Source organism: Nannospalax galili, unplaced genomic scaffold (assembly GCF_000622305.1).
Source record: "Nannospalax galili isolate Female #2095 unplaced genomic scaffold, S.galili_v1.0 scaffold9, whole genome shotgun sequence".
In the NCBI taxonomy this organism is placed as follows: domain Eukaryota; kingdom Metazoa; phylum Chordata; class Mammalia; order Rodentia; family Spalacidae; genus Nannospalax; species Nannospalax galili.
Window position 1 is genome coordinate 6,598,837 of NW_008360332.1, and position 17,724 is coordinate 6,616,560.

At 42.6% G+C, this 17,724-nt stretch overlaps 1 protein-coding gene across 5 annotated transcripts in view; it reads right to left on the reverse strand.

The window, feature by feature from the left end:
* The window catches only part of Syde2 (synapse defective Rho GTPase homolog 2), a 41,743-nt gene extending 31,612 nt beyond the window's left edge, over nt 1-10,131 (reverse strand). For 2 of the 5 annotated variants that reach the window (XM_029560288.1, XM_008826261.3), the window contains exon 1: nt 8,877-10,118. In XM_029560288.1, the coding sequence (XP_029416148.1) occupies nt 8,877-10,014 (1,138 nt within the window). In that variant the 5' untranslated portion in view covers nt 10,015-10,118. Of the gene's footprint in view, nt 1-8,876 lie in introns of all 5 variants that reach the window. The other 3 variants (XM_029560289.1, XM_029560290.1, XM_029560291.1) reach the window with 2 other exon arrangements.
* Nucleotides 10,132-17,724: the final 7,593 nt, after the last annotated feature.

Sequence of the window (17,724 nt, forward strand, 5' to 3'; positions counted from 1 at the left end):
AGTGCTGCATTGTTCTGTTCAGTCTTAAGGAATTAGACCGAACAGAACAATGCAGCACTGGTATTATTGTTGTTTTTATTATTATTCACAAACCTAACCAGCACCTAAACAAAATAGGCCCTAACCTTAAGAATCTGTAATCCAATGAAGACCCCAGATATTTACATATGTGTATGTGTTAATATAGTAATGGTAAGACTCTAAGAATGTTAATTATTTTATCTAAAGAAGAAAATTTTATACCTGCAAAGGGAGCACTGGTATTATTGTTGTTTTTATTATTATTCACAAACCTAACCAGCACCTAAACAAAATAGGCCCTAACCTTAAGAATCTGTAATCCAATGAAGACCCCAGATATTTACATATGTGTATGTGTTAATATAGTAATGGTAAGACTCTAAGAATGTTAATTATTTTATCTAAAGAAGAAAATTTTATACCTGCAAAGGGTTGCTTTTTTAAAAAAAAGATTTATTTGTATGTATGTCTACAAGAGTTTTACAAAATGTGTGCAGGCACCCACAGAGGCCAGATTTCCTAGAGCTGGAGTTACAGGTGGGTTACCTGACATGGGTGCTGGAAGTCCTACCCAGGTCCTTTGGAAGAACAGTATATTATGTGCTCTTAACCACTGAGCCATCTGTCCAGACCCCAAAGAGTTGCTTTAGGCAGGTTTCCGTGGCAGTGAATAGGCTAAATATATACCTATCAAAATAAGAACTCATTTTGAGGCCAACGTAGTATATGTAGCAAATTCCAGGCCAGCCAGGGCTAGATGGTGAGACCCTTCCTCAAAAATAATGATAATAATAATTAAAATACTACATTTTTAGAAATCTAGATCATGTCATGTTTGTAAATTATGACTGTATAGTGTTACAATGAATGTGTATTGGCTGATTCATCTCAGCCTTAAAAAAATTTAAGAATAATGACTTAATAACAGTGATAAAACACATTAAGCAAGGAGGAGTTTAATAACAAACAAAAAATTAGGTTCATGTATAAACAAGGCTTTCAATAAAGTTCTTCCAACTGAAAAAAGTCCTTTAAAAATGTGAATCCAGGACAGCTGGGGCTACAGGGAGACCCTGTCTCAAAAAGACCAAAAAAAAAGTAAAACTATCTCTTTTTAAATCCTAAACATGTACCCAACCAAGCAGATTAATCAAAACAAAACAATCTTTATCACAAATTGAGGTTCAAATTCAAATAGTTCTAGACATATCAACTAGATGAGCTCTTATGTGTTCCATTGATGCCAGCCACTGATTCATTCAGTAAGTGATTACTATCCATCAGGCAGGAGAGAGCATGGAAGTCCTGAACTTCCCTGACCCTCTCCATCAGTCCTACAAGTATGACTAGTATTCAAAATTAACCCCACAACCCATACCCTTACCTTCTCCACAGACCTACCCATCGATTGATGGAGAAACAAGTGGCTCTCTCTGAACATAGAATGTCACCTCATTTTACCTCATAAGGTGGCTGCTGACAAGACTAACACTATGTTAGAAATACATTGAAAAATCACAAAAATTCTACTCCCAATAGCCAAGTAATGTGTCCAAGACCACCCATGTTGTGCAGTGCCCGCTGGATCCCCTGGAACTGGAGTTACAGATGGTTGTTAGCTGCCATGTGGGTACTGGGAATTGAACCTGGGTCTTCTGCAAGAGCAGCCAGTGATCTTAACGCTGAGCCATTTCTCCTGCATCCCCATCAGAGTTTTTGACATAATATACACTACAAATTATCCCTGAAATGGCCTCTACCTGTACTACTGTCCAAGGAACTGCAAGAAAAAGAAAGCTATTAAGCATTTTATATTTAAGCAAGCTGATGTGTTTAATAAAAGTGAAATACTAAAAGAAATAATCACATTGAGACATACTAAAACTATTTTTGTCATCGTGTGGTGTATGAATTCGTGGGAATGCATGTGCATCCACGAAGCCAAAAATCGGCATGAGGTGGCTTTCTCCTCCTTGTAGCCCCAGCTGTCCTGGAACTCACTATGTAGACCAGGCTGGCCTCGAACTCACAAAGATCCGCCTGCCTCTGCCTCCCAAATGCTGGGATTAAAGGCGTGTGCCACCACGCCCAGCTCCATCTTATTTTTTGATACAGGGTCTCTCATCAAACTGGAAGCTAGCTGTAATCTTCCCTCCCTTTTTATGCTAAAATTGATGCTTTAGTCTAATAGCATGGATTAGAGTTATTCTGTGCTCCTGATTTTATATATGTATATATATTAAGTTATAAGTTAAAATATAAAAATATGCGAAGTTGCAAAAAAGGACTCCTGCAAACTATACATGTTAATGGTATAATTTTCAGATTCTGGGGGTTGGAGAGATGACTCAGTGGTTAAGGGCATTGGCTGCTCTTCCAGAAGACCCAGGTCAATTCCCACCACCCACATGGCAGATAACTGTCCCTAACTCCCATTCCAGGGGAATCTGATGCCCTCTTCTAACCTTCATGGGCATTGCATGACAAGGGTACACTTAGATACATGCAGGCAATACACTCATACACATAAAATAAAAATAGTAAGTAAAATATTTTATTTTTTTTCAGATTCTAATTAAAGCTAATTTATTTTGAAAATCTGAAAGCATACAAAACTGGCAATTTTTGTAGTTTTTCACTCAGAAAAATATACCACATAGTGATGAACTACTCAAGCCAATTTTGTTTTCTCAACAACTGTTTCATAATAAGTACAGATGATGGTATTACTGAATGTTTAACTACTACCCTTGCCTCAAAAGTATCAGCAGACTAAGCATCAGCAATTATGTGTTTCAACACTAACTGAAAATGTATGTTATCTATAGACATCTTTTCATCATTTTAAAACCTACTGCAGAAACAAGTGGTGGCTTTCCTTCTCTTTTAAAAATCCCAAATAAGGGAGCTGGAGTAATGGCTCAGCCGTTAGGAACACTGGTTGTTCTTGCAGAAGACCCGGGTTCGAATCCCAGCACCCACATGGCAGCTAACAACTGTCCTTAACTCCAGTTCCAGGGGATCTGACGGCCTCTTCTGTCCTCCTCGGGCACTGCATTTACTTACATGCAGGCAATACACACATACACATAAAATAAAAATAAATATGAAAAAGAAATTAAAAATAAAATAAAAATCCTAAATAAGCCAGGCAAAATGGCGCACGCCTTTAATCTCAGCACTTGGGAGGCAGAGGCAGGTGGATCTCTGTGAGTTCAAGGCCAGACTGGTCTACATAGTGAGTTCCAGGACAGCTGGGGCTATAGATAGACCCTGTCTCAAAAAGACCAAAAATAAATAAATAAATAAATTAATTAATTAATTAATGTGTTCTTATAATTCATATTAGATATCCAAATCTATGCTTTAGCTTTGTTTCTTTTTGTTTTTTTTTTTTCAAAAAAGAAAATTACAACTGTGTGTGTTTCCCAGATAAATCTAACAGGAGATAGAGAGTAAATAAAAGGAAAGAAGCATTTTCTCTTTTTCCCCCTTGTGATGCCAGTAAAAACCCTTAAGTAAGCTCTGTACTTGTTTTTAAGACTGGGAAGTAGAGAGGAACCCTCTGAGCCTGCTTCTGCTCCACAGAATGGGGGGGGGGGGGGCAAGAGAAGCAGCACAAAGAAGGAGCAGAATGCTGAGTACCCCCAGGCAATCAGCTCAGCTCAGGAGCTCCCCCAGGCAATAGGCCTCCACTGCCAATCTCCTGACTTTCCATCAGAATCCTAATGACCTGGGCCAAGGCAGTATTCGCACCCAGCTTTAATGTCCACACAGTGCCAAAAGGATTATCCTCTGCATTCTCGTAACAACCTGAGGAAAGAGGCCACATGTAGTTGAGTAACTTGTCTAAGATCAAGAAAGTTTGACCAAAAACCCAAAATCTCTATTCCGTCACACCCTGTTATTAATAGGCTCTCCTCTCTGGCAGATTCAAAAATTTCACTAGAACTGATGGGGGCCGGGGCGGGGGGTGGGTGAATGGGATCATAGACCATAAGCACTAAGTGTTAATTCATACTTATAAGATCAAAGCAGAAACAAATCAAGTGCTCTGCTCTAACGGGGGTTAGTTTAAGAATCAAGCACTGAATAAGGTAATCTTCTCAAAATTGAGGGACACAACAGCTTTAGAACATTACTATTAAGAGTGTGGTCTTCCAAACAGTATACCATCTGATTAAAATGCAGACTCAACCCAAACTTACTGAATCTGCATCTTACGGCAATTATCAGGGAATCCATATGCACATTAAGTTTGAAAAGCACTACTCTCAGTGAGCACTATACCATCTGCAGCAAGTGTTCAGAAAACAGCCCAAGAAATTGTCAAAAAATAGAGATGTCTCCTGGGAATCACTGATCTAGAAACATGGGACTTTCAAATCAACACAACACTTTCTGCTGAATTTGTAATTCTCAAAGTTTTCCAGCTACCAGCAACTCCAATGTTCCATGGCACTCTTCCAAAAAAAACCAAAAAAAGCTGTACTTGCTTCCAAAGGCCACAATGCTAAACTGTCTCAGCAAGGGATTTAAAGCCAGAAGACAACTGAAAAGGATTTACCTATTGTACTAATCTTGAGGCGCAGTAACCCAGAAAAGATAACAAATGGTAAAGAGTAATCAAAACTTCAAATACATCAGAAAAGTGACCGGCAATCTTCATCACGGTGTCAGCTGCACTTAAAATGGTTAAAGATCATATCAGCTAGGGACTGAGGGTGTGGCTTACTTGGTACAGTGCCTGCCTAGCATGTACAAAGCCCTGGGTTCCATCCCCAGAACCTCATAAATCTGGGGTGGTAATGTAGAAATCAGAAGTTCAAGGCCAGTCTTGGCTACATAGCAAATTTGAGGCCAACCCTGGGATTCATAAACTCCTGTCTCAAAAAAAAAAAAAGATGCCAACTAAATGAATACTACCTTAAAATTTTTAGATAAAATATTAAAAAGCCAGGTGGCACATGCCTTTAATTCCAGAACTCAGAAGGCAGAGGCGGGTGGATCCCTGTGAGTTTGAGGCCAGCCTAGTCTCCATAATGAATCCAGGCCGGCTGCAGCTACAGGGAGACCCTGTTTCAAAAAAAATAAATAAATAAAAAATAAAAATTATACACTCTAAGTTTTTTCTTTTAGAGATCATGGAAAAGAAAACATGCAGTCAAAGTAGAATAAGTTATAGTTTTAACACAATGAACAGTCAAAATAGCTCAACCTACTGCTTCTCAATGTTTCTAAGAATAAAATGCTAATTAAAACTTTTTTATAAACACAAAATGAAGTACAGTTGGCAAATAAATTATGACTCCTTCATAATCTTAAGGCTTGCAGAAACTTGACAATATTTACTATGTGTAATGACTTTAGGTTTCTTAAATAATCACCTCAATTAGGAACAAATTGGCCAATCTGTGAACACTACACACTTAAATGCATCAGATTCTTGGCATTATAATAGCATCCAAAGTTAAATGGTTCTTGGGGCTGAAGAGATGGCTCAGTCAGTGGTTAAGAGCACCACTGCTCTTGCAAAGGACCCAGGCTCCATTCCCAGCACCCACAAAGCAGTTAACAACCATCAGTAATTCCAGCTCCAGGGTATCTAACACCCTCTTCTGGCCTCTTCGGGCACTGCATGACATGGATATGGTTACACGAACGCAAAACACTCATACACATAAAATAAAAATAATAAATTTCTAAAACTTTGAAAAAGTTTAATGGTTCTTAGTAAACATCAAAACAGAAATCACTTTGGTTTCCATTTGTCCCAATGGTTTCAACATTTTAGGTACTTATGTAGACTAGGTATCTCTATTCCATTATCTAATATTCTGTACTCTAAAGTATAATTCTACTTGGGAAGAAATTATCCTCATGCACATTATATAGAAAAATGTTATAAATTAGAATACTTACCTTTTATACAACTAAGAAAGTACTGCTGCCACTGGGCTTTGTATAATTTTAAGAAAATATTTATTTTTATTTTATTCTTTGTTGGGGGTGGGTGGGCCTGTGATAGAATCCAGGGTCTTGAGCATGCTAACCCATATACTCTACCACCAAGCTACATAACCAGCCCAACAAAACGACTCAAAAGAACGCTCCAAGTAACAACATTAAGCAAATAAATATTTTAAACTTTTTTTAAATTTTATTATTTTTATTTTATGTGTATGCATGCATTGCCTGCATGTAGGTAAGTGCACCCATGTCATGTGCAGTGCCGGCAGAGGATAGAAGAAGCTGTCAGATCCCCTGGGGCTGCAGTTATGGACAGCTGTTAGCTGCCATGTGGGTGCTGAGATGTGAACCCGGGTCTTCTGCAAGAACAACCAGTGTTCTTAACCGCTGAGCCATCTCTCCAGCCCCGCAAATAAACATTTTAAAAGGTTTAAAATGAATATAGCATTTAATTCCCTGGAAAGTTTTAAAACCTATTTTAGAATTCCCCACTTCTTTGCAGGAAGTTACTTGCCCTCTAAACATTGTTGAAATTCCATCCATTTCCTCAGTCCAAGCAACTTAATACAATTAATTAGATCAAGTCCCTAAAGAACTTTGGAGTCTCTTTGACCTTATGTAATTGAGATTTTTGGAGAACTGAGTTTGAATCCACGTAATAGTCTGAATCTCTGTACCACTGAGAAGCCCTCAGCAAACCCCAGACCCTACCTTCCTCTGTGGTTGTGGAATGACAACAATCTCATCTTGTAAGGGTAGACAGTGGGTGTAAAACTAGCCTAAGAACTACATAAAGATCCCAGAAGGACCTAACACAAACTCTTTTCATAAAACTGGGCTGGAAAACTCCACCAATCTATATACTAGACACCTAAAACGACACAAATTACTATCATGCTTCCTAACGATGAATGTATGATATAAAAGAAACAGAGGAAAAAGTTTAGGTTGGAAATTACAGCAGCATTAGCTTAGATTTCTTACAAAATATTGCCATAGTAATTGTAGTGATTGGTTTTAATTTCTTTTGATGTTAGCAGTTTCACATTTAATGTCATAATGAAAAAGTACTGAATTCATTCTTTCAGGAAATGCGCCTATTTAAATTCTTGAATATTTACACTATTACTGAAGTCATTAGATGGTAAATAATTTACAACAGCAACAAAAGAGTAAAAAACATGAGTAAAAGTTTACACTGATTTTTGTTATGACTGAAATTTAACTGTCATACAGAGGTAAATTACCCAAAATCAAGGGAGCTAAAATATTGTGACAATGAAATATGTAATTATGAATATGTCAAACCCAGAAACCTGCTTTTATGGGAACTTAGTATAATGGGCACCTCTCTCCACCGACTACCACTCCTCACTCCAATAGAACACAAAATGTTAAGTATGGAATTTAGATGCAGAGATTTACAGATCCAAAAAAACTGTCTGACTCCATCACTGACTTATTCTCAGTTTGGCTGGATCTTTTGTGAACTTTGTTTCTCCCTACAGTTGTGTTTATTGGTTAAATAAAGTTAGCATGTGCTAACCTAGTCCTGTGGGATGTGTGATTTTTCTTTTTTTGAGACAAGGTCTCACTACATGGCTCTGGCTGGCCTGGAATTTGCGATGTAGACCAGGCTGGCCTCCAACTCAGAGATCATCAGCCTGCCTCGGCTTCCCTAATGCTCAGATTACAGGGCTCCTGAAAGTCTAATTCTTACTAGTGAAACCTTAAATATTGATTTACATTTCAGCACTTAGCATTTTTAAACTATTACTAACAAGTAGGCCTTTACATTCCCTAAAAAAGTTTTTATATTGAGTGTAATTCGAAAGGTCACATGGCTTTAATTTTCTTTCACAAAAGAACTTTTTACATTTACAACATAATTAAAAGATTTCTAAAGCTGATAACCTAAAACTTCACTGATAAATAGAAAACATGCACAAAGGAGCCAAGAAGCATAAAAATTCACTATTTCTACTACAAATGGAGTTTCTTCAAGTTTTCAAGCTAGGACTCTTAATTTTTTTAAGTACAGGAGTGATCGCTCTTTTCATTAAATACTAGTATCTTTGGTTTCTCCAGAAGTGAAAGAAATCTGACACTTTGGGTTTGTTTTGGTTGGATTGTGTGCGTGCGTGCATGCTCGCGAGTCTCTGTGTGTGTGTGTGTGTGTGTGTGTGTGTGTGTGTGTGTGTCCGCCTGAGCTCGATGGAGAATGTGTGTGTGAGCACCTGGGAAAGAAAAAAAAAAAAGGAACGTAAAGAGTAAATGACAATTTATGAAGCCTGTAAATATCTAGGTTGGATCGAATTCAAATTCACGAACTTCCCACCTCTCTGGATTTGCCTGGAATTACAGAGAAAACTCGAGGCACGCCGCATCTGAACCCCCAAGTGAAAGAAATCTGCGACTTTGTGTTTGTTTTGTTTGGATTGTGTGCGTGCGTGCATGCGCGCGAGTCTCTGTGTGTGTGTGTGTGTGTGTGTGTGTGTGTGTGTGTCCGCCTGAGCTCGATGGAGAATGTGTGTGTGAGCACCTGGGAAAGAAGAAAAAAAAAGGAACGTAAAGAGTAAATGACAATTTATGAAGCCTGTAAATATCTAGGTTGGATCGAATTCAAATTCACGAACTTCCCACCTCTCTGGATTTGCCTGGAATTACAGAGAAAACTCGAGGCACGCCGCATCTGAACCCCCACGGAGAAAGCAAGCTTTGGGCTTAACCTTTACTCACCGGGGTCCTAAGGGAGCAGGCACGCTGGCTCTCTAAAGGGGGGGATCAATAGAAAAAGAAGGCAAGACGGGGGGGGGACCCTAAATGCATGACACAGTCACTCGAAAACACCGCGGCTGCGTTCCCACCGCCCGCAAGTCTCCTACCTGTCAAGGTGATCCTCGGGTCCGGAGTCACTGGGAGGCCGTGGTTTTTGTGCACTTTCCAAGAGTCCAAATTTGGAGAGGTTGCCTGCGCTCCGCGGATGCCGGGTGCCGTCCCCTGGGCGCGACCCTTTATCCCCAGGGACAGCAGGCGTCCTTTGTACATCCACTTCTGCAACTTCCTGACCGTCACCGCGGGCGGCTGGAGGAAGCGCAGCCCCTCGGCGCGGTCCTCTTTGCTGCTGCGTGTCCCCGAGGGCCCCGTGGCGGCCCTGAAGCCGCTTCCCGAGAGGTGGCTAGGGTACCGGCAGCCGCCGGGCAGGAGAGCGGCGGACGATGCACCCCGACCGCAGCCCCCGCTCCAGACGTCCATCCTGCCTCCACGTGGCGGGGGCTCGTCCGGGTCCCCGTGCGCCCCGCACCGGATCCAGCTGTCGCTCGGCCACCGCTGGAGCCCCGGCGGCTGGGCGCGCACGCGGAGGCTCTCGAGGCTCCAGCTGCGGGACAGTAGCCTCTGCGGACTGAGCGGCCGCCCGCCCCCGGGCTCCCTCGGAGGCGACCGGGGCGGGGACACCTGCTGCGGAGGGCGGGCCCCGGCGCCCGGCTCCCGGCCCCGCGGGCTGCGGGGAACAGGAGGAGGCTGGCCCCGAGCCCGGGCTCTCACGGGGCCGCCCCGCCGCGTGCCCGAGTCAGGGGGCAGGTCGTGCATGGCCTGGATCAGCAGATAGTAGGCCTCCCGCAACTGGGTCTGTAGCCGGCCGGTCTCCCTCCGGCCGCCCTCCGCCCCCGGGAAGGAGCCCGCCGCCCGGACAGGCCATGCCGGCCGCCGCGCCCCCGCCCCCTCGGGAGCGCAGCCGGCGGGCATGTTCTCGTAGTAGTCGGCGTCCTCTTCGTCCTCGTCCTCCCCGCTGCCCTCGGAGCCCGCGCCTACGTGGCGAGGAGCGCAGCCGGGGTCTGCGGCCTCCTGCGGCACCCGCGCCCCCGGCTGCTCCTCGGGACCCCGCGCTCTGGGAGCCGGCGCAGGCTGCTCCAGGCGCGGGCCCGCGGGCTCGCGAGGCGACGCGAACGAGGCGGCCCGGGGCCCCCCGGTGGTGCGCTTCTCCCGGAGCCTGCACAGCGTCCTCCTCAGGGGCTCCGCCATCCCCTCCGCCTCAGCAGCCCGGCCAGTCGCCAGCGCGGGGACGGCGACGGCGGCCCACCATGACCGCCGCGGGCCCTCGTCGGCTCCTCACATACTTGGCATAACTCTGCAGCGCGAAGGCGTGGGGGAGGGAGCCGGCGCCGCAACGCGCATGCCCGGGAACCCGGGCCGCGACGGGGCGCGCGAGCTGCGCGGCTTTCCAGAGGTGGGCGCCAGCGCAGGTAGGGTCGGGGGGCGGAGGCCGAGCGGAGGGGCGGGGCCAGAAGGGCGGAGGTCGGGTTGGGGGGGGGGCCGGGGGCGGAGCCAGCCGGTGAGCGCGCCGGGCGGGGCTGGAGGGTGATGTAGGGAACGCTGGAGCTGGAAGGTGAGGCTGCGCTGCTAGAGAAAGGAAAAGTGCGCTCCTGCTGCCACCCCTCCACCTTCGCCAGCCCCTCCCCTTTGCCACCGAGGCTCGAGGCGTGTCTCCCGTGCTACAAGTCCTAGCTTGAGGGGAAACAAAGATTGTTTTGACGGACAAAGTACTACAAGTGCAGGTGTATCTCACTGGGGCGAGGTTGCAGAGATGCTCAGACCAGTTCTCGGCATCGAGAGTTGCTTAAAGGAAATTTGCAGCGATTCCTTTGCAATAAAGATTTTTTTTCCCAACACTAATTCCTACGTCAACCAAAACGTGGAGTCATGAATATCAACGTCCCTGGGTACAAAACTATCAAATTAAAAATGCAGGTTTACCGTTTTCAAATGTAAAAATGAGGACTCTTTGGTTCATACAGTGTTTAGAAACAACTGAATCGAAATTGGAAAACAATGTAATTTGGAAATACCAGCTCTCCCCAAAATAGGAAATACCATGGTCAGAGTAGCAGTGCTAAGCTGAAGTACCCCTTGGGCCATATTTACTGGCTCGTCAGTCAGTGATCACTAGGAATCCGTTTACCACCATCCCTGTTTTAGGCATGCTTTGTAGTTTTTATGCACTAGGAATGCCATTTGAGCTACTCATAATGTACTAATACCTACCACATAGTCGCACCCAGTAGATCAGTCCTCAAAAAGTTGTAGCTGAGTAAACAGTGCATTACAGAATAAAAGCAAAAACGTGGTAGACTGGAGAGATGGCTCAGAGGTTAAGAGCACTTGGTGCTCTTGCACAGGACCTGGATTTGGTTCCCAGTACCCACATGGTGGCTACCGTCACTAACTCCAGTTACAGGTGATCCAACTCTCTCTTCTGGTCTCTGAGGGTATGGCATAACACAGATGCACTTACATACATGCAACAGTCATTGACATAAAACAATAGTAAAAAAAATTTTGATTGTTAATAAATCTTTTGGGTTTTTTTTTTTTGTTTTTTTGTTTTTGTTTTTGTTTTTTGAGACAGGGTCTCCCTATAGCTCCAGCTGGCCTGGAACTCACTATGTAGACCAGGCTGGTCTCGAACTCACAGAGATCCACCTGCCAATGCCTCCCGAGTGCTGGGTTTAAAGGCGTGTGCCACCACATCTGGCATAAAATAAATCTTTAAGGCAGTAAAATAGCTTGGTCCTAACTTATTTCTAGCAGTTTTCTTCTATAAGTTGTGTTGTTTTGTGTACCAAAGACTTCAGCCTCTAAATTCACTTTGATTTATTCTACCTTTGTTAGTGCTTATCTCTCTGCCTCCTAGAATAATTTCCTTTGCATATATTTGTAAAAACCTTACCAGTCCTCTGCTGGGAGTGGTAGGTAATATACACCTGTAATCTCAGCACTAGGGAGGGACACTGAGGCAGCAGGATTGGGAGATGGAAAACAGCCTGGACTACTTGGTATGACCTTGTCTCAAAAAATACCAAGCAAGCAGACTGGCTAGATAAAATGGATAAAGGTGCTTGTTGTCAAGCCTGATGGCCTGAGTTCAAATCTAAGCTCTACCCTCAGGCCCCACATGGTAGAAGGCAAGAACCAACTGAAACAAGTTGTTTTGTGACCACCACAACACCCACACACACACACAAAATAAATAAAAACATAGAAAAATAAAACAAGAATGAGCTCAAGCTCTACCAAACGCCAACAGTGCTTTATTCCTACTCCCCCCTGACACACACACACACTGGTATATTTATACTTTGAATATTTTTCAGGGAGCAGTTGTTGTTGTTGTTGTTTATTTTATGCAATTCATACACATGCCCTGTCTCCTTTGTCAGAAAATTCTGAATTCATACTTTTCCTAAAGGCAGAAACTACAACCAGTTGCTGGATTTCTCATGTAGCATAAATGCAACATCCTAAATACTGTACATGATACACATTTAAAAAAAATATTTTCTTTATTTTTATTTTGTATGTATTATTTGTGTATGAGTGTATTGCCTGCATGTATGTGAGTGCACCCATGTCGTGCAGTGCCTCAGAGGTCAGAAGAGGGCTTCAGATTCCTTTGGAACTGGAGTTAAGCACGGTTTGTAGCCGCCATGTGGGTGCTGGGAATCAAACCCAGGTCCTTTGCAAGAGCAGTCAGTGCTCTTAACCGCTGAGCCATGTCTCCAGCTCCATGATACACATTTTTCAATTAACAGCAATTTTATAGAAAACAAATAGCCTAGAGAGGGGCGTGGTGGCACACACTTTAAATCCCAGCACTTACAGGCAGAGACAGTTAGATCTCTTGAGAGTTTGGGGCCAGCCTGGTCTATAGTGAGTTCCAGGTTGTCTCAAAAAGACCAAAAAGAAAAACCAAACTCTCTAGGCTATTGCTCAACTGTCCACTAGACCATAGTGTATTTATGTTGTTTTAAAATTCTTTCAGTGATGACTAGATCACACAGTTTTTAAAATAATCTCAGTGTTACACTGTGATGTTCATACATTACTACTGATAGTTCCAGAGTATTTTTATTACATAGACCTAAGGCTATTTCATGAGTAGTCAAGGTATAAAAGTATTTCCCTGTGAAAAATCCCCACAGGAAGTGACTGATAGTGAAGCTGCCAATAATGGGTTTTATAAACAAAATTTGATCTCTATCTCAGGAATTGTTTCCCATCCAACTCTGTTGCACAATCTTTTCATTCTTTGTAGTTAACAGAATTTAAAATGCCATAAGCTGCACACACAGACATGCATGCACACACATGTACAAATATATAAGTCTACAGTGAAGTTTATCCTTAGTTCAACTTGTCAACTTGTCCAAGCATCATAAAGCTCATTGGTCAATGTACTATGCCATGCATGCCGTGCTCTAAGAACTAAGCCTGATACAGCTCAGCACAACTGAATTTAATACTACTTTAAAACTGAGAGTGGAGGCTGGGCTATAGCTCCCAGTCAGTAGAGTGCACAAAACCCTGGGTTCAATTGAGCACTGCACAAATGTGGACCACACCTGTAATATCAGCACTTGGGTGATATAGGCAGGCAGATGAGAAATTCAAGGTAATCCTGAGAATGTTCTAGCATTGTGAATTCACCATTGTAACTATTTTAGGTCATGAAAATTAATAATACAGGTGTGGTCACATGACACTAGTTAATGATCTTAAAATGTAAATTCTATTTTTCTATATGTGTATTATACTTCAATAAAAGTTAGTAAAAATGTAAGTCTAAGCAGCAGTATCCACAGAACTTACATTAAACAAATATGAGTCACAGTAACAAGTTGTGATGATAAACTGTTTGGTTATCTCAATTTTCTTATCATTCTAATCTGATAGATTCCAATGAAAATTAGGGGTGGCTGATAGATCTTCCTGTGTGTTTATACTTGTTTCTCAGTGGCTTGGAAATCATTTTGGTGCCCCATGATTTAACAGCTCCAGCACTGGCACTGTCACAAGAGATTTACCAACCTCGGGATAATAGGGCTTCAAGAGGCAGGAAGCCAACAGATGGGATAGCGCTGACTCAATCTGGGAGAAGGGGTAAAACAGGCAGGTTGAAGGAGGGGGCTAGGTTTAACAGTCACCCAAGGGAAGTGTCTATATATGTTACGGTTATTTTCTAGACAATTTAGAGTGCTTATGTCTCACTGACACTCAGTCTTCCATTATACCTTCAGCGGAACCAAAGGCAGGTTCGGCTCTGGCATTTACAGTTCTCTCTTCCCTAAACTGCCTCACAGGAATCCTGTGGTGCAGATTTGTCTGGTTTACCATGTGGCTCCATCAGTACTGAATAAAAAGTACTTCAGCCTAAAACTGACCACATGAAACTGCCCTGAAACTCGCCACACAGCAATTTTTTAAAATAAATTTTAATGTTTTTAAATTATTCATTCATTCATTTATTTGATTATTTTTTAAGATTTATTTTTATTTTGTGTGTATGCATGTATTGCCTGCGTGTAGGTAAGTGCATCCATGTCATGCAATGTCCTCAGAGGACAGAAGAAGCCATCGGATCCCCTGGAACTGGAATTACGGACAGTTGTTAGCTGCCACGTGGGTTCTGGGATTCGAACCCGGGTCTTCTGCGAGAACAACTGGTGTTCTTAACTGCTGAGCCATCTCTCCAGCCCCTTGATTATTTATTTATCATGTATGAGTGTTTTGCCTGCATGTATTTTCATGTACTACGTGTGTGCAATGCCCACAGAGAACAGAAGAGGGTGTCAGAGCCTCTGGAACTGGATTTACCGACAGTTGTTAGCTGATATGTCCTCTGGAAGAGCAGCTAATGTTCTTAACTGCTGAGCCATTTCTCCAGCCCCCACATAGCAATTTTTAATTAATGTCTGGCCATTTGCAGCATTCCTGTTCTCATCCCCACCTCCCTACAAAATAACAAAAAGGAGACTTTTGTTAAACATACATGTGTTCTCTAACAGTTAAAAACATCTATTGTTTTAGAGCATTCACTGATGTCTCATATCCCTTAATCATATATGAGATATGTTGTTACTTGCTCAAATTCACCACACTAAGAACAAAAAATGAACCATGGTGTCTGACTGCAAAGCCACTACACTTCTGTGGCATCTCCCTGAACAGAAACAGATTCGAGACCCTTGCTGTGAGGGAACTTGTACTTACTTGAACCTTTGTTCTTATAAACCAGCTGATCACTTTTCAGAAGAGTTTAATGTTTTATGAGTTTATGGGAAATACAGCTGAGCATTGAAATACAGCTCCTCAGTGAACACTGGATTCTCAGTGCAGTCTTCAGGGCTTTTAGAACTAAAGCCCAAGTTCCCGTCTAACTGAATTTATTTGCATAAAACAAGATAGAACTATAGCCTGAAAAAAATATAGTCTGTTTGAAAGTAGGACAAGCTGCAGTTTAGTGTTAGTCTCTGTTCTCACTGCTTTTGTAACAAATGTCTGACAAGAAGTAACTTAAGGGAGTTAAGGATTTGTGTTGGTTCATGGTTTGAGGATACCAGTCTATCATGGTAGGAAGGCATGGTGGCAAAAGCAGGAGGCCATTTGCTCACGTCACAGAACAGGAAGCAGAGAGAGATGACTGCTGGCTTCAGCTCACCTCCTGTTTCCTCTTTTATCCCATCCAAGTCCAAAACTCATTGGATGCTGCTACCCACACCCTAGATAAGTCTTCTTTCTTCAGTTCATCCTCTCTGAAAATGCCCTCACAAACAGAACAGAGGTAAGCCTCAATCTCCTAAGTGATTCTAAGTGCAGGGAAGTTGAAAATACAGGTTAACCATCACAAATATTTTATTATTTTTTTAATTTTATTTTTGAGACACATGGTCTCATGTAGGTCAGGCTGGTTTCAAACCCCCTATTGTAGTCAATGATAACATTGAACTCTTTTTTTTTAAATAGTCACTTTTTAAATATTTTATTATTTCTATTTTATGTGTATGAGTATATTGCCTGCATGTGTGTAAGTGTACCCATGTCATGCAATGCCCAAAAAGGTCAGAAGAGGGTGTCAGATCCCCTGGAACTGGAGTTAGAGATGGTTGTTAGCCACCATGTGGGTGCTGAGAATCAAATCCAGGTCTTCTGCAAGAGTAGCCAGTGCTCTTAACCACTGAATCATCTTTCCAGCCGCCCCCCTCCTTTTTTTGAGACAGAGTCTCACTGTTAAAGCCCTGGCTGGCCTTGCCTGGAACTCCCCATGTAGACCAAGATGGCCTCAAACTCTCAAACTCACAGAGATCTGCCTACTTCTGCCTCCTGAGTGCTAAAGGTGGACTAAAAGTGTACACCACCACACACAACTGACTTTGAACTCTTGATCCTCCTACCTTCACCTTCTAAATGCTAGGATTACAGGCATCTGCTAGGATTACAGGCATATGCCACCACACTGGTCTTATCAAGTAAGTTTTTTAACATTTAAATAATTTATTTTTATTTTATGTGTATGAGTGTGTTGCCTGCATGTACGTGAGTGCACCCATGTCATGCAATGCCATGGAGGTCAGAAAAGGGCATCAGATTCCCCTGGAACTGGAGTTAAGGATGGCTAGCAGCCGCTGTGTGAGTGCTGAGAATCGAACCCAGGTTCCCTGCAAGAGCAGCCAGTGCTCTTAACCGCTGAGCCATCTCTCCAGCCCCTTATCAAGTATTTTTAAAAGCAAAATATATGTGACCCTATGACCTCAAGCTGTCAGATAAGTCCCCCTTCCCCCATTTGAAGACAGTCTTACTCTGTCACCCAGCTGGACTAGAACTCACTGTGTAGCACAAGTTGGCCTAAAACTTGCAGCAATAATCCAATCTCAGCTCTTGAGTGTCAGGATTACAATCATGAGCCACTATGCCCAGCTTAGATGTGATTAAAAAAAAAAAAAACTTCATCATTTAGAGGTAAATATCAAAATATCTATAAAATTATATGAAATCAAAGATTTACTTCAAAATAATTGAAAAGGAAGGGGGTGTAGAAAAAAATGAAGATAAACTTTGAATTGGAAATTGTTCAAGCTAGTGATAGGTATGTGGGAACATTTTTATTCCAGTACCTTTACTACTATATATATGAAATTCTTATTTATATGTTGGTCTTTTTGAGACAGGGTTTCCTATAGCCCCAGCTGGCCTGGAACTTGCTCTGTAGACCAGGGTGGCCTTGAACTCACAGAGATCTGCCTGCCTCTGCCGAGTACTGGGATTAAAAGCATGCACCACCACACCTGGCTTCCATAATATATTTTTAAGTTTTAAGAGGAATCAATTGTTTACAATAGATCCTAGCAACTGTTTAAAGTAACAACTTTGAGGTCATCCAAATGGAGAGAGGGTAGGAGAATACTGAGAGACAGCTTCCTAAGCCAGAATCCCAATGCAGACCTGAAGTGATAGATAGAAATACTGACCATCAGACAGAACTAGTTCAGTGCTACCATTGTCAGTCTCATGCCCCCAAACCTCTGAGGGTGGAAATGAACTCTGACTCACCTCTGCCTTTCCACATTATTCTTTCCTACTGAAACTTTACAGTGCTTTTGAAATGCACAGCTTCCAGGCATGTCCAGCCTCTTCACTTTGGGACACAATGTTGTCATCTACAAAGTTCATGCTCAAGAATTGTGCAATCAAGTTCAAAGAAAAAAAAAAATTCTCAATTTTTAAAGTCAGTTTATGATTTTTGTGCTGAGTTCATAGCTATCCTAAACCTCATGTGGCCCATGGTTGGCCATACCTTCTGGAACTATCCAGGGCTTTTTGCCTTTTGTAGTCATCTACCAGTTTCTCTGAGTCCATTCTGACAACCGCCTCACTATCTGATTTCTGTCACTTATTTCT